The sequence below is a fragment of the Monomorium pharaonis genome, chromosome 6 (assembly GCF_013373865.1).
Source record: "Monomorium pharaonis isolate MP-MQ-018 chromosome 6, ASM1337386v2, whole genome shotgun sequence".
In the NCBI taxonomy this organism is placed as follows: domain Eukaryota; kingdom Metazoa; phylum Arthropoda; class Insecta; order Hymenoptera; family Formicidae; genus Monomorium; species Monomorium pharaonis.
The window spans coordinates 15,575,252-15,595,650 of NC_050472.1; the positions used below are offsets into that span (position 1 = coordinate 15,575,252).

Sequence of the window (20,399 nt, forward strand, 5' to 3'; positions counted from 1 at the left end):
AAAAAAATGGATTTTAATGCGCTGTTGCAAGCCATTAAGTGTTGCTTAGCGGACAATAAACCTGTCAAAGAGACTGCTAAAGCATATGGCATTCCTCGGAGCAGTCTGCAACGCTATGTGAAGAAAGTGGCAGCCCAATTTGACGACATTTCATCCATGGAAAATGGTGTTTTGTTGGAGTTCGTCTGGACCTACTGCCACGGAAATTGACCGCCGCAAACTCCATTAAATGCAATGAATGCAGTCGTCCGGTGCATTTAAAGTGCGCTGATATGCGTGCCAGCTACTTCACATGCAAGCTTCGTGCTTCTGATTTCAAAGATGAAGAAGGCAATGAGTAATGTGAAAACGTGTCATCTTTTTTTGTTCTTTTTGCCAGTGAAGGCTTTTAAAATAAATAAATTTTTATTTTTCCTTTATTTGTGGTGGTTTTCCTTTATATTTTTCCATTTTTAGCGGATTTTTCAAGGGTGTCCACAACTGGGTACAAATTTTTTTTGTCCAAAAATTGTCACTTCACTAAATTTTTGATAAAATTTTTCTAGTTGAAGAAATCAATTTAGTTCCTTCACTGACAGTTAGCTAAGGCCTCTAGCTTTTCACTGGTACACATATGTCTGCATAATATACATTTATTCAAAAGTTATGAGCTAAAAACAAAACGGTGCCCACAACCGGCGCACTTCCCTTACTTTATTTTCCATAGACAGAGGTAAAGCTGATTCAGTGGAGTCAATTTCGTTAGTTGTCTTAATATTTATTGATTTTTTATTGATTTATTTAGATCCATTAATTCTGTTAACACTAATGTTGACCCTTCGTCATTTTTTTGACAATTTGATCCAACAGAATGTTCAGAGGTTATATTGCAAATTAATAAATTTTAAATGCTCCTTGAAACTGTTCAGGAGTTGGATTTCTGTTGGCGCATCCATTACTTCTAACTTGACCGAAGAAGTTCTCGATGACATCCTGGTTTAAATATTTTAAATTTAATGATTCATAGCCAGCATTTTTCAATATGTATCATATGATTTGTACAGCTTGAATGGTCCATCTCCAGTTAACGAGACATTTAGAAGGATTCTTTCTTAGAATTTGACGAGTTTCTTTTGCAACATACTGCATTTTTTTTAATTTCATGCAAGCTTCTCGCCAAAATTTAAAATGCCCACTTCTACCCACTTGGTAGAAGATGTACTCAATCCTTGATGTTGCCTACCATTGAAAGAATCGAATAAATTATTAAAAAATAATATAACTTGAGATGTTGTTGTAGCACTTTTTGGTAACTGTTCACCTTGTGTTTTGACAATTCCTGAAACAATAAATGGTAATTATATTAATATATATTAAATATATATAATCTCCAAAAAATTTTTTTAATGTATTGTTAAATGTTCTTATATGTTAATTTCAAATTTGTCATATATTGTCTTACCTCCACTTAAATTTAAGATGACATCCATAAAGTTTGCCACAGTATTGCTAAAAACTTTGGTTGCATATTTAACTTTCATTTTAGGTATGAGTTTAGGATTAATGTGCTTATCCGTTATCTTTGGAAGTTGACGACGTCTCATTACAGATTGTTTGTCAATCCCGTATGTTAACATAATGTGATCCTAAGATGCATACTTCATTTCATCCATGCATTTATTAGTTATGTCCGTATCTAATCATATGTCTGTCTTTTGTCAAAAAGTTATTCCTAATTCCTTTTAATAGATGTACATAATCATAAAGCGGTACAATTTTTATATCTCGTATTATAAAACTGTTTTCTATAACCAAAAATTATAATTATTTATAATAAAATTAAAGAATAAATTTGTTTATAACACATGTATTTATGTTCATGATCAACAAAAAAGTTATATATATTTAGTGATCTTGTATGTAAACCTTTTATTACTCGGATCTTATTGCATTCATTTATTAATGAATTTATTGCAGCAACATTTGGGCCACTTTGGTCACATATTGTAGCAACGGGTATTAGACCAGCTATGATAATATTTACTAATCATTCTTTTATATATTGTGTTAATTGATGAGTTGACGTGCTATTCCTACAATATTCATATCCTAGTGGCATCTTATTCCCTGTTTTTAAACTCCTCAAATAAAATACTATAGCATGATCCGCTATTTTTCTACTCCTCCTCATACCCCAATCTTCAAAGCCAATAATCTTATCATGCTTTTTATCATATGATAAAGCCGGTTATAAGGACATTTCATCCCAAACCATTAATTATTAATATAAATTATTATATGCGTATTACAATGACCTCTAGATAATCATAATTTATATTAATAAGAAAGAAGTACACAAACTTTATATTTAAATACTTTATATTATATACCTATTTTTTAATAATTATATTATACTATCGCCTTATATACATAATATCACATCATATCACATATTATATACATTATATTATATCATTTTATTTTATTAAACCATGTATTCTTTTCCACTGAAATACGCATATAATATAGTTATTATATATATATATATAATATATATATTAATGACTAATATATGGGGAGGGAGGGCGGGAGGGGGAGGGAGGGAGGGGGGGGAGGGAGGGAGAGGAGGGAGGGAGGGGGAGGGAGGGAGGGAGGATGGAGGGAGGGAGGGAGAGAGGGAGGGGGGAGAGAGGGAGGGGGAGAGAGGGGAGAGGAGATGAGGGGGGAGGAGAGAGAGGTGAAGAGGAGGAGGGGGGGAGAGCGGGGAGGTAGAGAGATGATAGCGGGGGAGGGATGGGGAGAGAGAGAGAGAGGGTCGTGCAGCGGGCTCGTCTCTCTCTCTCTCTCTCTCTCTTCTTTCTTCTGGTCTCTTTATTTCTGTTTGGGGGGGGGAGATTGATTGATTGATTGATTGATTGATTGATTGATCTTTTATTAGCTTTCTCAGCTATTTTCAATACATATATATACAATTTTATGCTACATCATTAAAAACAAACTCTTTTAGCATTTGTTTAAACATTTCTAAACGATTACAATGTTTAACTTCGGGTGGTAATGCGTTATACATTAATACACCCTCATAAAATAAACTTTTTTGCGCGCTTCTTGTTTTTCGAAATTCTATAATAATATCCCCTGTCTGCCTAGTTTCGCGTTCTCCCTCTACTATTCTAAGTCTATTACTAAATTGCTCCGGCATCATATTATTTAAAATTTTAAAAATAAATATGCACGTGTTGTAATACAGCCTTTGTCTTATGGTCATAAATTGCAACGCTTGGTGCATACATTTAACTTTGGTACGTCTGTCACATTGCAATATGACTCTCATAGCTCTATTTTGCGCTTTTTGGAGCTTACTTAACTGTGTATCTTCCATATCTAATAGTAGCGTCGCACAATACTGAAAGTGAGGTGCTATTATTGTCTTGTATATCGTACATCTAGTGTAAGCCGAGATAAAGTTCCCTATTCTATTTAAAAAACTTATCTTCTTCCCTATTTTCTTTAGCATGTAATCACAGTGACCGCTAAATCTAAGTCTATCATCAATAATTATACCCAAGTACTTTATTACTTCTACACGCTCAATCTCATTTCCATTTAAACATCTCACAGTAGTATTGCCTCTCAATTTTTTTCTTATCCCTCTAACTAACATATATTTTGTTTTCCCCGAATTCATCTTCAGTTTATTAATATTCATCCATTCCTCCACTACGTTAAATGCAATATTCAATTTCCTCTTTACTTCCGCACTACTCTCACCTGTTACATATATTAAGGTATCGTCCGCAAACATTTTTATATTACACATATCCGAGCAAACGTTAACAATATCATTCATATATATTATAAACAACAATGGGCCCAATACCGAACCCTGTGGCACTCCGTATTCCGTAGTCATTATTTTAGACCATCTATCATTAAATTGAACTTGTTGCATTCTATCTTTTAAGTACGACCTAAACCATTCTAGAACTGTTCCTGTAATACCATACTGGTATAATTTCTCTAATAATCTTTCTCTATCAATTGTCTCGAAAGCTCGTTTAAGATCTACAAAAATAACTCCTACTATTTGTCTCTCACTAATAATCAATTTCCATTCATCTATAACTGTTTGAATTGCTGTTTCACACGAATAATTTTTTTTTGAAGCCCGACTGATGTTCCGTTATGATATTATTACTTTCTAGGTAGACCTCAATTTGCTTTTTAACTATTATCTCTAGTACTTTTTCATATATTGGTAATATATTAATAGGCCTATAATCACTTGCCCTCTTAGGTTTCTCTACTTTTGGTATTGGAATTATCGTGGATGTTTTCCACTCTTTCAAAAAACAACCCTCACTCAATGACTTATTTATTATATCACAATATTTCTCTCCAATGACACAAGACACCGTTTTTAATATATCGTTAGTTATTCCTTCTTCTGTGCCTTTCTTTTTTGGTAATTCCCTAATAATTATTTTTACTTGTTCTGTCGTAATTGACTCAAATTTTTCTAGCTCTCCCTTCTTTTCAATACAATAAATAGTTCTCTTATTTGTGCTTGTTGTATAATTCTTATCTATAGATTTTATTATGTCTTTAATACTTTGTATATAATATAAGTTAAATTTATCAGCTATATCACACTCTATATTATTGTCTAATATTTCAAAATCTATTTTTTCTACAACTTTCGCGCCTATTGGTCCTCCTCTAATAAATTCTTTTAATGATTTCCACATAGTTGTGGGATTGTTACTATTATGATCAATCATGTTTTCATAATATTCTTTTTTCTTTGTTCTAATTAAACTAACTACTGCATTTCTTTCTATTTTAAATTGTTGCCAGTTTTGTTCCGTGCTATCGTACAGTGCTTTTCTATAAGCCTTATCTCTTCTAGTCGCTAGCTCTTCTATTTCCTTTGAATACCATTTTTTCACTTCTCATATTTTCGGTATTCTAAAAATTTTCTTAGGTGCTGAGATGTCTAGCGCATCTACAATACTATTAATTAAATTCTTTGCCTTTACATTAATATCTAACTCATTAATATCTAAATCATATCTTTTTTCTAAATTACTCTCCACTAGCTTAATAAACTCATGCGCATTATATCTACTATAATCCCTGCCACTGAATTCTTTATATTTATTTACAGTCTTGTTCGTATTTATCACGACTTTTATCCACGCATGGTCCGTTATCTTAGGTTCGTACTTGACTTCTACATTTATATCTTTATTCGCAAAAACTAGATTTATAATTGTTTTACTATTTTTGGTAACTCTCGTTGGTTTATCCACATATTGCTTCATACCTAGACTTTGCATAGTCGTTAGTAGTTTATTTGTATAATAAGAGTTTGTCATACAATCTATATTAAAGTCTCCTAATATTATACACTCTTCCTTTATCGTTAATTCTTCTACTATCTCCTCTAAGAATCCTATAAACTCTCCATGTGACGCACTCGGTGAATGATATATTACCATTAACACGCCTTTAAATAATTTTTCTTTCACTTCTATTGCAACGCACCACACAATCCTTTCTAATTTTTTCAATACTACTATTTCATACTTGATATCATCTCTTACATACAGAGCAACCCCCCCTGTATTTCTATTTTCCGCGTCGCATCTAACCACACTGTATCCCGGTACACTTATTTCACTGTCTTCAATTTCCGCAATCAGTCTCGATTCCGACAATGCAATAACTGCCGGATTTAATTTCTTCATAATCTGATGCTGTATCTCGTCCTTATGTGCCATTAAACTTTGCGCATTTGTATATATTATCTGATCTTCTTTTTTCTGTAATTGCTATTTTTTGGCTTCCCATCCACCTCTCCTCTTCTCCTCTTCGATAGCCCTCTTATATGTCGGGCATTCCGGATCCAGAGCATCATGATCGTCTTTTATTTTTAAATTATATGTTTTTATTTTAAACATACAATTTACACATTTGTTCTGCTTCTCTCTACATTCACTTGCTTTATGCTTTCCTGTACATTTATGACACGTTTCATCTCTCGTACAGTTTTTGCAATGTGGTAGAATCCCCAGCACTTGAAACATCTCTTTATGCTGAAGTGATTGAACACAGGACATTTTCTCCAGCCTATATTCAACTTTTCTTTTTTTAACATCAATTCATGTGTTACTTCATCTACTTCAATTATTAAAGATCTACCTTCTTTTCCTTTTCTTCTAGATTGACTATCATCCATATTCTTTCTTTTCGGGATTTTCTTAACTATGCTTATACGAGATTCACCAATACTATTCTGTTTCTTTATTGTATCTATTAGCTCATCGTCATCCAACTCTATTTCTTCCTCGCTAATATTAACAATTTTTATTTTTGGCTTCTTTTGTAGTGATTCTGTAACATTATAATTGTCACCTAGTTTAGACTGTACTACATCTTTTAATTTATCTATTTCTTCTCCGGTCTCACATCCTAGAATTACTGTTCCTTCTCTTCCTTTTCGTACCTTTGTTATCCCCATTGGCATATTCTTAATATCAACTTTTTCTTTTATTATTTTTTTAGTGGTCTCACTTTCTTGCTGAGTCTTCGGTTTGATGATTATGATGTTTTCCTTCTTTTTCTTTATTGCCTCACTGTAACTGCCGCGCACATTTTCCGCTGACGCCTGCATTCCTCCTCGTATTATTTTTCGTAGGTCTTCCATTTCTTGTTTAATAGCTTTTATTTCCTCTTGCACTGTTTCCTTAATCAGCATTTTTATTTCTCGTTTGCATGCCATTTCATCTTTCATCTCTCTCATAGTTCTTACTAGCCAATCAATTTTCGTATCCATGCCCACGTTGACTCCTATCGCTCTGCTTCCGCCACTTCCCGTCGATCCCGTAGAACTTAGTCTTTCTCTTCCGCTTCCCGTCTGTATTGGTGTTTTTTTCACATCTATATCTTTTTCACTGTCTACTGTGAACTTCTCATATGGGCCAGGACAAGACACGTATTCTCGATTTCTGTCATACACCTTATGTTTACTTGCACATCCAGGATGGAAGAAAAGTTTGACACATGACTTACATGTCACAACTTGACTTTTTATTTCCTTCTTACATGCGGCACATCTATATTCCGTATATTCATCGACCATATTAGTAGGTATCGGCTGATGCCGATCCTATCGATACGGGCGCCCACTCACGTACGTAACTTTAATTAATATACACGTCACTATAAATGTCTACCTGTCGCGACATGTATGACCCGCATGGAAAATATACTGATTTTCCGCATAGATCCACGCACTCTCGCTAGAAAACTTTGGTCCTATTTGGTCCTTACGCGTATTCTTACAGCCACGACACCTTTTTATAATTTTCTTTTACTTCTTAATCACTTTAAATTAACTGCATTTGCGGAGCGATCTTTGACACGTCCATCACGCAGCGGGGAGAGAGGGAGAGAGAGAGAGAGAGAGAGAGAGAGAGAGAGGGAGAGAGGGGGGGAGAGAGAGAGAGAGAGAGAGAGAGAGAGGGGGGGGTGGGAGAGGGTGAGGGAGAGAGGGGGGGAGAGGAAATTACATAAATATGTATTGGTAAATTAACAAAATATTAGGAAATTTTAATTACATGCAATAATCACAAGATAATATTAATAACACTTGTATAATATGTTCAAATCAGTTTAAATTAATAATATAATACGTTATTTTTATTTATATAGAAGATTTTTATTACTTATAGAAAATATTCTAATATTTCAATAAAAATTTTATTCAGATATTACGGATATTTTAAATTTAGCACTCAATATTAATAAAATACCTGAGGAAAATCATTGTTTCTTAAAATCTCTCTCTCTCATATTGATGAACCGTTCTCGGACATTTCTCGTATTAGTACTCAAATTCTCGTTATTGCTTTTTATCAGATGCAATGTTTTTGTTTCTTCTCGACTTGTATTGTTTTTTTTTTGTATGCTGTAGAAGACGCCGTAAACGTTTGTTATTTTGTTTTAATTTTACTATTGTCTCATACAACCTTCTGGCTTTAGGTGTAAGATTAGCTTTCCGTGTTATTTCTTGTAAGTAGGGTTTATTTCGTTTATTTTTTCTTGGAGTTCTCAAAATAAAATCAACTTTTCCTTCTAATTGTTTTATTCGATACTCGTGATTTTTGATTATGGCTTTATTTTTTTTGTTATTTACATGTTCTTGCATGACTTGTTGCAATTGGTTTTGTCCTTCTATTTCTTGTATTTGTATGTTCTGAGCTTCATGTTGTTGGTCATTGTATGTTTGCTGTTCAACTAAATGATTTTGCAGTTCTGTTATTTGAGCTTGTTCAACATTTTTATTTTTTAATAAATTTTGTTGTTGCAACTGTTGCTGCAAATTGTTAATTTCTGCATTTATATCATCTAAATTAATATGTTCTATTAATGGAATTGCTGTATCCTTCAAAAATCGATGATATGGAGAACAACTATAGTCTGTCTCATGGAAATGTTTATGGCAAACTTTAAATGCTTGCAATCTGTTGCTGTCATAACTTTTTAAATGAGTTAAATTTAATGAATTAACCCATTCAGCACATCTTTTTGGATTTTTGGGGAATTTATGTGATGACACTTTAGCTCCAGAACTACAGCCAGAGACACAACAAGCTCTTCCCATCTTTTTTCCTTTAAAATATCGTTTTTTGTTAATAATATGTACAATAAAATTAACAAAACCTAGTAGAAGTTAAATTACAATTGTCATATATAAGTGAAAAAAACATTATAATAATTATAAGCCAGATCATGATGAATGACAAAATGCTATGACATAATAAATAATAAAATGCTTAATAATGAAGAGCTCTCTAAAATGTTTACAATTTCAAAAATTGATAGAAATATGATTAATGTTGTATATTTTTTTTTTCAAACACCAATTGTAAATCAGTTCTTAATAGCCATTATTTATTCTATTCTTGTAAATATCTAAGAACTTATTATACAAGAGATACAAGCTCCCGAAAGTCAAAATTAATACTATACAGATACAGGTAAATAAAAGCTAAATGCCGGTTGTCAAGCGATAACAAATAAATATAATATCTTACACGTTTGTCGAGTATTTTTATCAATTGACTATATTATTGTAAGATATTGTATTAATTTATTATCGCTTGACGATCGACGTTTGGTTTTTAACTGTTATCAGCTCTTATTTGCCTGTATCTGTAGTATTAATTTTTTTATTAGTATTACGGAATTAAAAATTTTATCAAATACGTACTCGAACTGTAGCACAACTGAGAATGTGTTGATAAATTTATTAATCCTGTTACTGCCTGGTACTTGCAATCACTTATTATAACTCACTATTACTATACGTGTGTACTAGTGTGTACGTACTGTTGTGATCAGCTGTCACTTGGTGTCACTTACTGTATGACGCCGAGTTGAATTTTAGGTAGTTCATATTTTCTCGCGTCAGACTTTTAGATGGCGTTACTAACGGTGGGTCACATTAAGACAATAGAAGTTTGACGACCCTGGTCCGTATGCAATCGGGTCCGTGTGCAATCGGGTCCATGTGCAAACGGGTCGTGTGCAATCAGGTAAGTGCGCAATCGGGTCCGTGTGCAAATGGGTCGGTGCGCAATCGAGTCCGTGTGCAATCGGGTCCGTGTCCAAACGGGCCCGTGTCCACTCGGGTTTGTGTCCAATCGAGTCCATGTCCAATCGGGTCTGGGTCCAATCGAGTCCGTGTCCAATTGGGAATGTGTCCAATCGAGAAATACTACTGTGTCCAATCGCTTATGTGCGCAATCGGGACAGTTCCCAGAAATGCGGTTCTTTGCGATAAATTTAATGTCGCGAACTATCTGAATGCTCCGATTATCAGGAAACCAGATTCGATACGTCTCAGATATGCTGGAGTAACTGATGAATTTGTTTTCCTTGGCCCTTGAATTGAGTTTACCTTTACTCGCGCTTGTATTCAAGCAGAAGACTTTACAGCCTTATACCTTAAGATGACTTACGTTTGGTATCCTGTCGTGCCAGGTTTCAAACGGGGCTCGACCGTTGACAGAAGAAGTGGGATACCTATTTTTCAAATGATTAGCAATGTTGACTGCCTCTGCCCACATGCAATCAGCTAAGTCTGCCTGCACCAGTAGACATCTGGCGACGCTCATTCAAAGTTCTTTCTCTCTGAGACTCTGCTGAGGATGATATGGTACGATTAATCTTCTTAGGATGTCTGCTTCTTTCAGTAAATTGTTGAATTTTTTATTGATATATTCAGTGCCGTTATCGGATTGGAGAGACTTGATTTTTCTGCCCGTTTGGTTTTCGAACAACGTCTTAACTTCCTTGAAGGTTTCAAATGACTCGTCTTTTGTCTTCAGGACTTTGCACCATCTGGATGCATTATTGATGAACGTGGCGATGTATTTTGCTCTTCCAAGATACTGACAACGTACAGATCTGTATATATCCGTGTGGATAATTTCGAGTAGTTCGCTTTTCCTATTTGAGTTTTAGATATCGGTGTTGCAGTCATCTTCCCTTTCAAGCAGACTTCACATTGGGCGTCGTCATTGAGACGGGTAGACCTGGTCGTCATAGGTAGCTTTTCTTCAAAGTGACGTTTAAATCTTTGTAATTCAAATGGCAGAGTCTTCTGTGTCATTTGTCTGCTAACGATCCGTGAGTCTGTTTTGGTTGTGGTTTAACCGACGTGTCTCCAGTGGCTGCATTCCGCCCAAATTCGAAGCATTCACGCACAAAGTACAGATCGTTAACTCGATCTACGACTATCTTCACGCTTCCAATGCTATCGATGATCTTCGCGTTTTCTCTGCTAAAAATAACCTTGAATGACCTTGATTAAATTCTTGCTTTCGCCCTCTATGTTAATGGATGTTTTTGCGGTTCCTCTTGCAACAATATTGATGCTCGAGTTATTTACCTTCGCCCAGTTTGACAGTTTCAGTAAATGCGTTGATATCGTTCGTCAAGTGTGATGTAGCACTACTGTCGGGGCACCAGTTTCTCCGGTGTTCGCGGATTATGTTTTAAACTCAACTTTGGCCAAGAAGCTCACATCTTCGGTATTTTTGGCAGATTCTCTTTCCGTTGCATTCAATGGCTTTGTGACCTATTTTACGACATTTGTGACATTGGTAGGTAAACATACCGATCAGGGGAGCCCGCCCCGATGATTTTGGCCTTGACATATGTTGCAACTTTCCACGTGTAACAAGGTTTCCCCTCTGCTTATAGAGCGAAACGACGTCCACGCTTGTACTGTACCACAAGGGTTTGCTACATAAGATTTGAAATTGTGGCCAATTAGCGAAATTAAAATGTTTGGGTTAGGTTAGGAAAAAACACGGGAAGGGGGTACAGGGGGAGAAACGGAGCTTCTCCCCCGCCCGTTTTCTAAGAATAACCTAACCAATTTTATGTCGCTATTAGGATAATGCGAAAACATTGGAAACGAACAGTGTGAATCTTATTTGGTGTGGAAAGTCGCAAACTCATTTAGCACTTTTACCGTATTTATGAAACGTATATATTTATATGAACACGTGACAATAACAGAATCATACTTAAATTGTAAAAATTCTTATAGTCAGTATTAAGAAGTATCTCAAGATATAAATATGCGACACCACGAATTTCTCCATTTTACCGACAATTACGAAGAATTAGTGCGTTATCTTTGTGAAAATAATTTAATTAGACGAACCATTGAATATCTGCGATGTAAGAAGACTCTTGAAATAGATTATGGAAATATAACGTTATTTCATTGTACTGGGCAATATTACAAAGTTATTTGTAGACGAAAGAGACAAGAGAAGACATGCAATTTCAAATTAAGCCCATTTAATGGGGCATTCTTTTCCCGTCCACTAACATCTCCTACTTACGCGTAAAAGTCGCTGCTTTACCAAAATACAATTAACATATACATCTTTACAAAAGATCCACGCTGTCCAATGTTTTCGCATTATCGAGCGTTTTGCAAATAGCGACATAAAATTGATCAGGTTATTCTTAGAAAACGCGTGGGCAGGGGAAGGGCGGAGCCCTTCCCCCTGCACCCCCTTTCCGAATTTTTCCTAACCTAACCTTTTTTTTGTTTTGCGCGGATGAGGGAAATCTTCAAAAGACACCCGAGAGCTTGTACTGCCGGGTAGTGTGGGATTCTACGCCAGCTCCCAGTCATAACTGGTGCCAACGTAGCCTACCCACTAAAACCCTCACCCCGTCGTCCCTTCTACCTCGGACCTATTTTGAAGGCTTCTCTGGTATTGGCTGTTGGCCATTTTTTCAGTGGAACCCTTTATAAAGCCTTTGGAAACATTGCGTCTCCTCCTATTTAAATATAACTAGATTATTATTTATATATTTATTTACAATATTTACACTGTACAAGCACCAAGAGACTAGACAGGGCCTAGGGAATTCCCCGTCCAGTTCCAAGGTTTCCAACTGACTCTAATATTACTTATTCGTACCGGTGACGGGGACCAGTTATTCCTTGTATAAAGCTCGAGTGTGGGGGTGCGCTAAGCCCCGGGTAAAGTTTCCTAACCTAACCCAAACATGATAAATTTGCTATTGGGCCACAATTTCAAATCTAATGTCGCAAACCTTTGTGGTAAAGTACAAGCGTGAACATCGTTTCGCTCTATAAGCAGAAGAGATGAATCTCGCTACACATTGCAAACTCATCTAATATACTCCTATACTGAACAATTATGTGTTGTAGTTATGAAACTTTTTTTGATAATAACTTTTTAATGAATCACGAGCGACGGCTAAAATCTTTTCAAGGTCATTCAGGAGAGTGACCTTGACATATGTCAAGGCCAAGATTATCGGGGCAGGCTCCCCTGATCGGTATATTTACCGACGTTTCTTTTGAGGAAATCTTTTGCTCGCGTTCCAGAGACGCCGTGCGCTTGTGGCGCATGCCGAATTCCATCTACATACCAGAACTGGATCTGTGTCACTCATTGAGTGACATAGATCCAGTCCTGGTATGTAGATGGAATTCGGCATGCGCCACAAGCGCACGGCGTCTCTGGAACACGAGCGAAAGATTCCCTCCTTCCCACGTTAATACACATAACACACAAGTTCAGGAAGTTTCGCGACAAGGTTAAAGCTCTGTTTCTTTTGGCGTACGTCGATCAACAAAACTCCGCGCTCTAATCATAGCATTCTATGAGGTATCTTCGAAATTCGTTTTTTCGCACCTTATATTTCTCCAAGATCTTTACTCTTAGCGGGAGAATCTTTACTCCAAGACCTTTACTTCAGGAGTCGGCGGCTCATCTTTAGATTTAATGGCGCATCTGAATTTCTCGAAGTTAGATGGCATATTATAAAGTACTATTATTGTTAACGAGTTTTTATTAATATTTACTTCCATCTCCTCAAGCTTATCGACCGTATCGAAAAATTTATTAAAGGTGTTCTCTGACGTCCGCGTGTCTTCCATATGCAGTGTGTGTGTGTGTATGTGTGTGTGTGAGGGGGGGGCTGAAGGAGGGAGGGGGAGAGAGAGGTTGCATTCATACTATTCATTCTCATTCATTCTCGTCACTCTCTCATTACAAATATTACAGAAATTTTTCAGCAAGATTGCATTTGAAATGATCACGGACATTGAAACATTACAGAAATGTTGCAGAAACAGTCATGAAATATTTTTATGATATTGCTATAGAAGTGTAATAATTCAAATAAAAGGTTTTAGAAATATTATATGCCGAGTGGGATATGTGTGCGTGCGTGCGTGCGTGCGTAAATATATACATACGTTTCTCTTTGAGCTCTCAAAGAAGCTTGTGCTAGCCATTTTGAAATACATAGTGCAAATTCGGCATCTGTAATTTGACTAAATTGCGTGTATGTAATCGAACAGTTTCTGTAAAATAAGGATATCATTTTAATTATTACATATATATTTTTATCAGATAACTTCTAGTAGGTGTCTAACGTATAAAATATAATAATCGACTTTGGCTAAAAAAATAATTTTATTTATCTTTATATTAATTATATTTGCACTCAAAAGGAATCTTTTTTTACGTCGCACGAGCTTATTACTTTTGGCACAGCCAATGCCCTAATTTTCTTTTCGTATCTTTTTGTTTTCGGTATCTTTATAATAATAAAGTATTTCTCTCTGAAAAAATGACAGTAAAGATTATTCATTGCAAAAAGAAAAAAATATAAAAATTAAAAAATCAGATAACCTCTAGTAGGAGTCTAACCTATAAAGTAATAGTCGACTTTGGCTAAAAAAGTGAATAGTTTTATTTACTTCTATTCTATATTATATTTGTACACAAAAGGAATCTTTTCACGTTGCACGAGTTTATCACTTCCGGCCGATTCATCGCGAAATTCGTAAATCTCTGCGAGCATGCTACGGGTGCATGCCACTTGATACTCCCGCGAGTTTGCCTTTGCAGCTTCGGAATATTTTATTCTGAGGCGCGAGAAGGACGATCCGCTGAACCTCTTTCCTCCTTAGCGACGAGAGAGATTGTCTCCGGAATATTGTATCTGCAGCAGAAACTTGCGCAGTAAAAAGAAACGTGTCCGCGGCACGGCACAATTGTCTGCACGCAAGTAAATTGGTAGAATCTCTTTTCTCGCGCGGCGGACGCGGCGTTATGGCGGCGGCATTAGGTCAGCTGCACTATTGAATTGGTGTGCAACAACATAGAGTAAAAAACACCTTAAAAATTATATACATCTTTATGATAATAATTAATAATAATAAAAAAATATAGCATTACAATATATTTTTGCAACGTTTCTGTAACATTGCTATTGGAAGTTAGCAAACCAATGATAATACAATGTTTCTACAATATTGCATTGCAATCTGCAAGATTGCAAGATTACTGCAATGTTGTTGGAATTTTTTGTGTTGTAGGTGCCGTATTCTTTATCTTCTCCGGCAATTTCTTTGTCAATCTGTTCCTCTTAAAGATTTTCTCCTCCTTTCTTATCTTTCACTCCTCTCCGTCCTGATCCCTTTTTTTCCTTTTTCTCCTCCCCAGCACTCTTCTATCTTCTATCTTCTTCGACGGTCTCCTCTCTTTTTAACTTCTCCCTTTTTCTTCCCTTCCCCCATTCGTTCTCCCATTCCTATCCTTTCCTTGCTTCTATTCTTCATTTCTTTCATTTCCTCCATATCTTTTCTACACTGTCTTAAATTACTTATACCTAATCCACTTTTTTACGAATACATTTATCAGTTCTTCTGAAGTCGCCGGAAGCGGAAATCGCGAAGATTGAAAAAATAAGTGTGTATGCGAAGGGTTAAAAATAGAAATTAAATAAAAAATTTGTTTGTAAAATATTTCATTTAAAATGTTAATAAAAAAATAAAATTAAATAAAATACAAAAACAATAAGTACAAAATACAAAGAAAAACAAAAAATAGTACCAATATTCCGCATCCTCATTATTTCGACTTTCGGCAGAGGATGTGATGAAACGTTAATAAAAGATCAAATTATTTTAGTTTTATTTTACTTATGGCATAATAATAAGATTATCTAATAAATAGTTAAATCAATTTACTCCTTTTGTTGAATAGTATTGTAATGGTTTGTGTAATTAAACGTACAAAAACAACTTCTTCATTTCTCTCTTTAACCCTTCTGTTTAATCACGTTTTTTATTTAAGTGGATACATTTTTATGATAATTTTTTCATCCAATTTTATATAATTTATTCAAGTTTCTTCTCTCCTCGTATTCAATTGCTCATTTTTCATACACATATAAAATATATTTTTATTTCCTACTTTTTTTCTCCTAAAAAATTTATATGGATGCGTTTTGTTTGTACACTTAAATTTCTATAAACATATCATATCTTGCCTTTATGAGGTATTCTCCATACCTCATAAATTTTTAAATAATTTTTTATCCCATTTAAGAGGTAAACTTTATAAAAAAACACTTTCTGTTTTATTTTTACTTGTGACTTTTATAAAAATATAATATTAGGCAGTATTAAGTTAGCCAGTAATTACTTTATTTTAAGTATTAAAAGTATTAACAATAGTGCTTTTAAAAAAAGAAAAGAATGTTAACGATTTTGCTCTTTTCTTATAAACATTTAAATTAGGCAGTTAAATTGATCAGTAATTAATATTTATTTTAAGTATTAATATTTAAAATAAATATTAATTGCTGATTAATTTAATTGCCTAATGTTACATTTTTATAAGGAAAGAGCAAAATTGTTAACATTCTTTTCTTTTTTTTAACAGCTTTAAAAAATACAGCTACAGTGAAATTTATGTTTTTTGTATGCCTAATTTATGTTAAATGTAATAATTTTAAACTTACAAGTGTTTTTAAAATGCATAAAGTTACACAAATCATCTAGATCAGGATTATCTAAATTACAAAATACTTTATTATAAATTTATTATAAATTTATTATAAATTTTATCAATATCCTTTATTAAGCGGGGCAAGTCATGTAACGTGCTGAAAATTGAGTGATTTTTTGGAATTTTATTTGAGGAATTATACAACCAATTCTTTTGAAATTTTCAGGGTATGTTATTATAATATTGAACTACTAAAAAAATATTTTTTGACAGAAAAATAATATGTATTTTATAAATAATAATAATGTAAATTTAATGCGTCGACGTTGAAGTCACTTGTCGGCGTGCAATGTAGCGCTGCTTGTATTTATCTGAAACAAAAAACTAAATAGATTTCTTTTTTGTACGGTTTGCGTTATTAATTGAACCTATTGTTAAAGAAAATAATGTAAAATTGTAAAAATGGCGACACGTAGAAAAAAAAGTATTGATTTTTATGAAAAATTTTCGTGTTAATTATGCAATAAAAATAATTTATTTAAACAATGCAATTACAAATAAAGGTTCAATTTATGAGGAAAGTATTTATCTAAATGTATGCACAAGGAGAACTCAATCGGATGAATAGTTTTTGAGTTATCTTGCACGCCAATTTTTAAAAAATAGTTTGGAGAAAAACGCGTTTAAAGTTCGAGTAACAAAATCGTGAAAAAATCGTAATTTATTTTAACTTACCGCAGTTTTTTGCTAATCTGCGATTCCAGGGCCATAGAGCAGATCTTCCTGTTTTTCGAACATTATTCTAACACAGCCAGGTTAACATTTATTACAGAGGGATCGAAAGACTGAGTTTCCGACTCGTCTACATGAGTGCTCCGCCCAATTCAACCGTTCACTTTTCGACGAAAATAACATAGAAGGAACTCTCAAATCGGTTTCTACTATTTTTTTCATATTCTACGGAAAATTTCCTATAAATTTAAACAAGAAAACAAATTGCTAAAAAATTTCAATTTACATGACTTGCCCCCTTTAAGTTTTAATCAAATCTGGCACTCTATTATATAGTGTTTTTTTTTTAGATTTAAACCTAACTATAGGAAAATTATAATTATTAAAAAATTTGTGGATAAATTACATATTATATAGATTACTAGAAGGTGACAATACGGAATTACCAATATTAAATAATCTTTTAATGGATCCACTGCTTTGTAAAGCTATATTAATTTTAATAAATAGCTTTAATTTTTTGAAAATCTTATAATAATTCTACATCAAGTAATTCGTCTATAACTGAAAACTGAATATAAATTACATATGTTGTAAATATGAAATTTAATTTAAACTACAAAAAATAACTATTAAATTTGTTACCGTTACTAAAAAAATGTAACTACGTTACCGTTATAGTTACAGAAAAAAAAATGTAACGCTGTTACCAATTCGTTACTAAAAAAGTAACTGTAATGGTAACGACGTTACAAGTAATGCGTTACTTTCCAACCCTGATTATTGCCAACGACATTATTTGCATATCACGAAAAGGTTGCTGGTTAGATTTTGTGCATTGCACGCACGCGCGTGTTGTGTGTGTGTATGTGTGTATGAGACGTGTTGTACGGAAGAAAATATTGCACGGAGATAGTAACTGGAGATAGCATTATAGCGTATATGACGCGAAATTCTTTAGGCTGCAATTGGATTCTGCATTAATATGCACGAACATTTATAAAGTCATTAAGAGAAGATGAGGTAATAATACACATTATTAAGTACAAAGATGTATTTCTTCTGGGCAATATTTTCTTCTTTCTTTCGTTGAATACGGCACACACACGCGCGCGTGTGCACGCACGCATGCACGCACGCACACACACACACACACACACACACACACACAAAATTTGCAAAATCTGACAGCAATCTTCTCATGGTAATGTTAAACTGCTGTCAATAACAAGCATAAATAGAAAAAAAATGCATAAGTAACTTTGATATATCATAACTTCGTCAAAAAAGTCATACAGATTTCAATTTTTTTTAATTTGTAGGGAAAGGTTTATATTTTATGATAATTTTTACAAAGTTTATGAACAAATTTATTGCATTCTGTGGAGTGCGTCAAAGTATGAAAATTTTTGAAAACAAAACACAAAAAATACGTGGTTTTTTTTTTAAATATATATATAAAGAAATGACGAAAAGCGAAAAAAAGATTAAAATCTGACAAATGGTCTTTAAAGTAGTAATTTCTAGCTTTAAAATGAAAAAAAGAACTTTCAAATACAATAAGTATTTTTTGCGAAGTTACGATTATTTGAAGTTGAGTGAAATTTTGGTATAAATTTTTGTTGCGCTAATTTTGTTGCTCAGTATATTTTTTTAAATATTATTGTACAATATTATAAAATATATATATAGTAATACACACCACACACACTTTATAATGTCATGATAGTTATGTCATTTTTAAATAAAAAGATATTTTGTAGAATGTTTACAAGTATTAAAGAAAATAATTATATAAATGAATTCGCAATATGTAATTAATAATATATCATTATTATAATACACCTATTGTATATAACATGTACTATAATATATTATTAATGTACAATAATACATAGTGCCATTATATATATTTTTATATTTATGTAATTGGTGTTTTAGTTTTTTGGCATTTATATACGTTGCACAGATTTTTCATCATTTAAATAACGTTGTAATTTTTAAAATTTCTCAGAATTACATTAAAATTTAAAACTAGAAACATTGGACAAACGAAACATCAATTAGAGCTACACATGAACATAGGAACGACATAAGAAGGAATGAAAGTGAACATTTAGTAGTTAACAAACACTGAACTACAAAAAACTTTGATTGGCAATCTTCGAAAGTGTTATATAGTGAGAAAAACAGAAGAAAAAGAGAGATTGCAGAGATATTTCTTATGAAAAAGAACTAAAATTCTGTTAACTTACAGAAAGATACTGAAAGTTTGAACACGGTGTATGATAGAATTATCAGAGCTGCTTAATGTTTACTTTCTATACATATCTTTTTGTATATATATATATATAATACACGCACGCGCACACACACACACACACACACACACACACACACACACACACTGTTATAATTTTTAGTCCATTTGCTACCTTCGTTCATGCTTGACATGATTTTAGTTAGTTTGAAAGATTATACTTATCAAACAACATATATGTATATCACTAGACCACATTGTAACTTATAACTTATTGATTGACAATGTAAATTTTTATCTGGTTTATGTTACATTTATATATTTGCGACAGTTTTTTTACTTTTAAAATTTATTTATTGCTTAACTTACATTAATTAACTTACTGCTATTGTAGAACGTTGTTTCATATTTTGTTGGTCCGAATTTATTAAGCGGTTATGTTGTTACACAAATGCGAATAGTCATTTCCGATATATTTTTGCCTACTGAACACGAATCCGTTGTCAAAATTTGGTTATCACATCACAATTTTGAGAAATTAGACACTACTGACGCGCGTTATTTAACTTTTCATTTTTTACTTTTTGAGAATAAACTACAGCGATAATTGTATAGATAACCATCTATACAAATTTGACAGGTGTCAAAATTTAATCGCAGTGACAGTTACTCTCACAACACGAAGTAAGCGCAGCGAGAATCAATCAGCATCGCAGAAAAGAGGCTTCATTACATGCCTTTTTTAAGATATATAATATATACAAATTTGACAGGTATCAAAATTTAATCACAGTGACAATTACTTTCACAACACGAAGTAAGCGCAACGAGAACCTATCAGCATCGCGGAAAAGAGGCTTCATTATATGCCTTTTTAAAATAGGAAACGGCGTCAAAAAAGTAAAAAAAAAGACGATTTCGAGGGTTTTCAAGACGTTATAATATTGGAACTAAATTCTTTTAACAAACTTTGTTAATATCTTTTGTAAATATTAACTTTTAGCTTTAGAATGCACTTTGGTTCATTTCGATACGATTTTTCGTTTTTGTAATAT

At 33.4% G+C, this 20,399-nt stretch overlaps 2 protein-coding genes across 9 annotated transcripts in view; one reads left to right on the forward strand and one right to left on the reverse strand.

The window, feature by feature from the left end:
* The window catches only part of LOC105840125 (transducin beta-like protein 3), a 191,941-nt gene that overhangs the window by 157,054 nt on the left and 14,488 nt on the right, over positions 1-20,399 (forward strand). The gene's annotated exons all lie outside the window — the stretch shown is intronic.
* On the reverse strand, positions 492-19,978 carry LOC118646067. 2 transcript variants are annotated; one of them, XM_036288356.1, is made up of 3 exons: positions 19,714-19,978; positions 1,442-1,625; positions 492-1,318 (listed from the first exon to the last, which is right to left on the reverse strand). In XM_036288356.1, the coding sequence occupies exons 2-3, from the start codon at positions 1,614-1,616 to the stop codon at positions 1,140-1,142; spliced, it is 354 nt and encodes a 117-aa protein (XP_036144249.1). In that variant the 5' UTR covers positions 1,617-1,625; positions 19,714-19,978; the 3' UTR covers positions 492-1,139. The 2 variants fall into 2 exon arrangements, with proteins under 2 accessions (XP_036144249.1, XP_036144250.1); XM_036288357.1 differs by lacking the exon at positions 19,714-19,978 and having other exon boundaries at positions 492-1,218; positions 1,301-1,318; positions 1,442-2,374.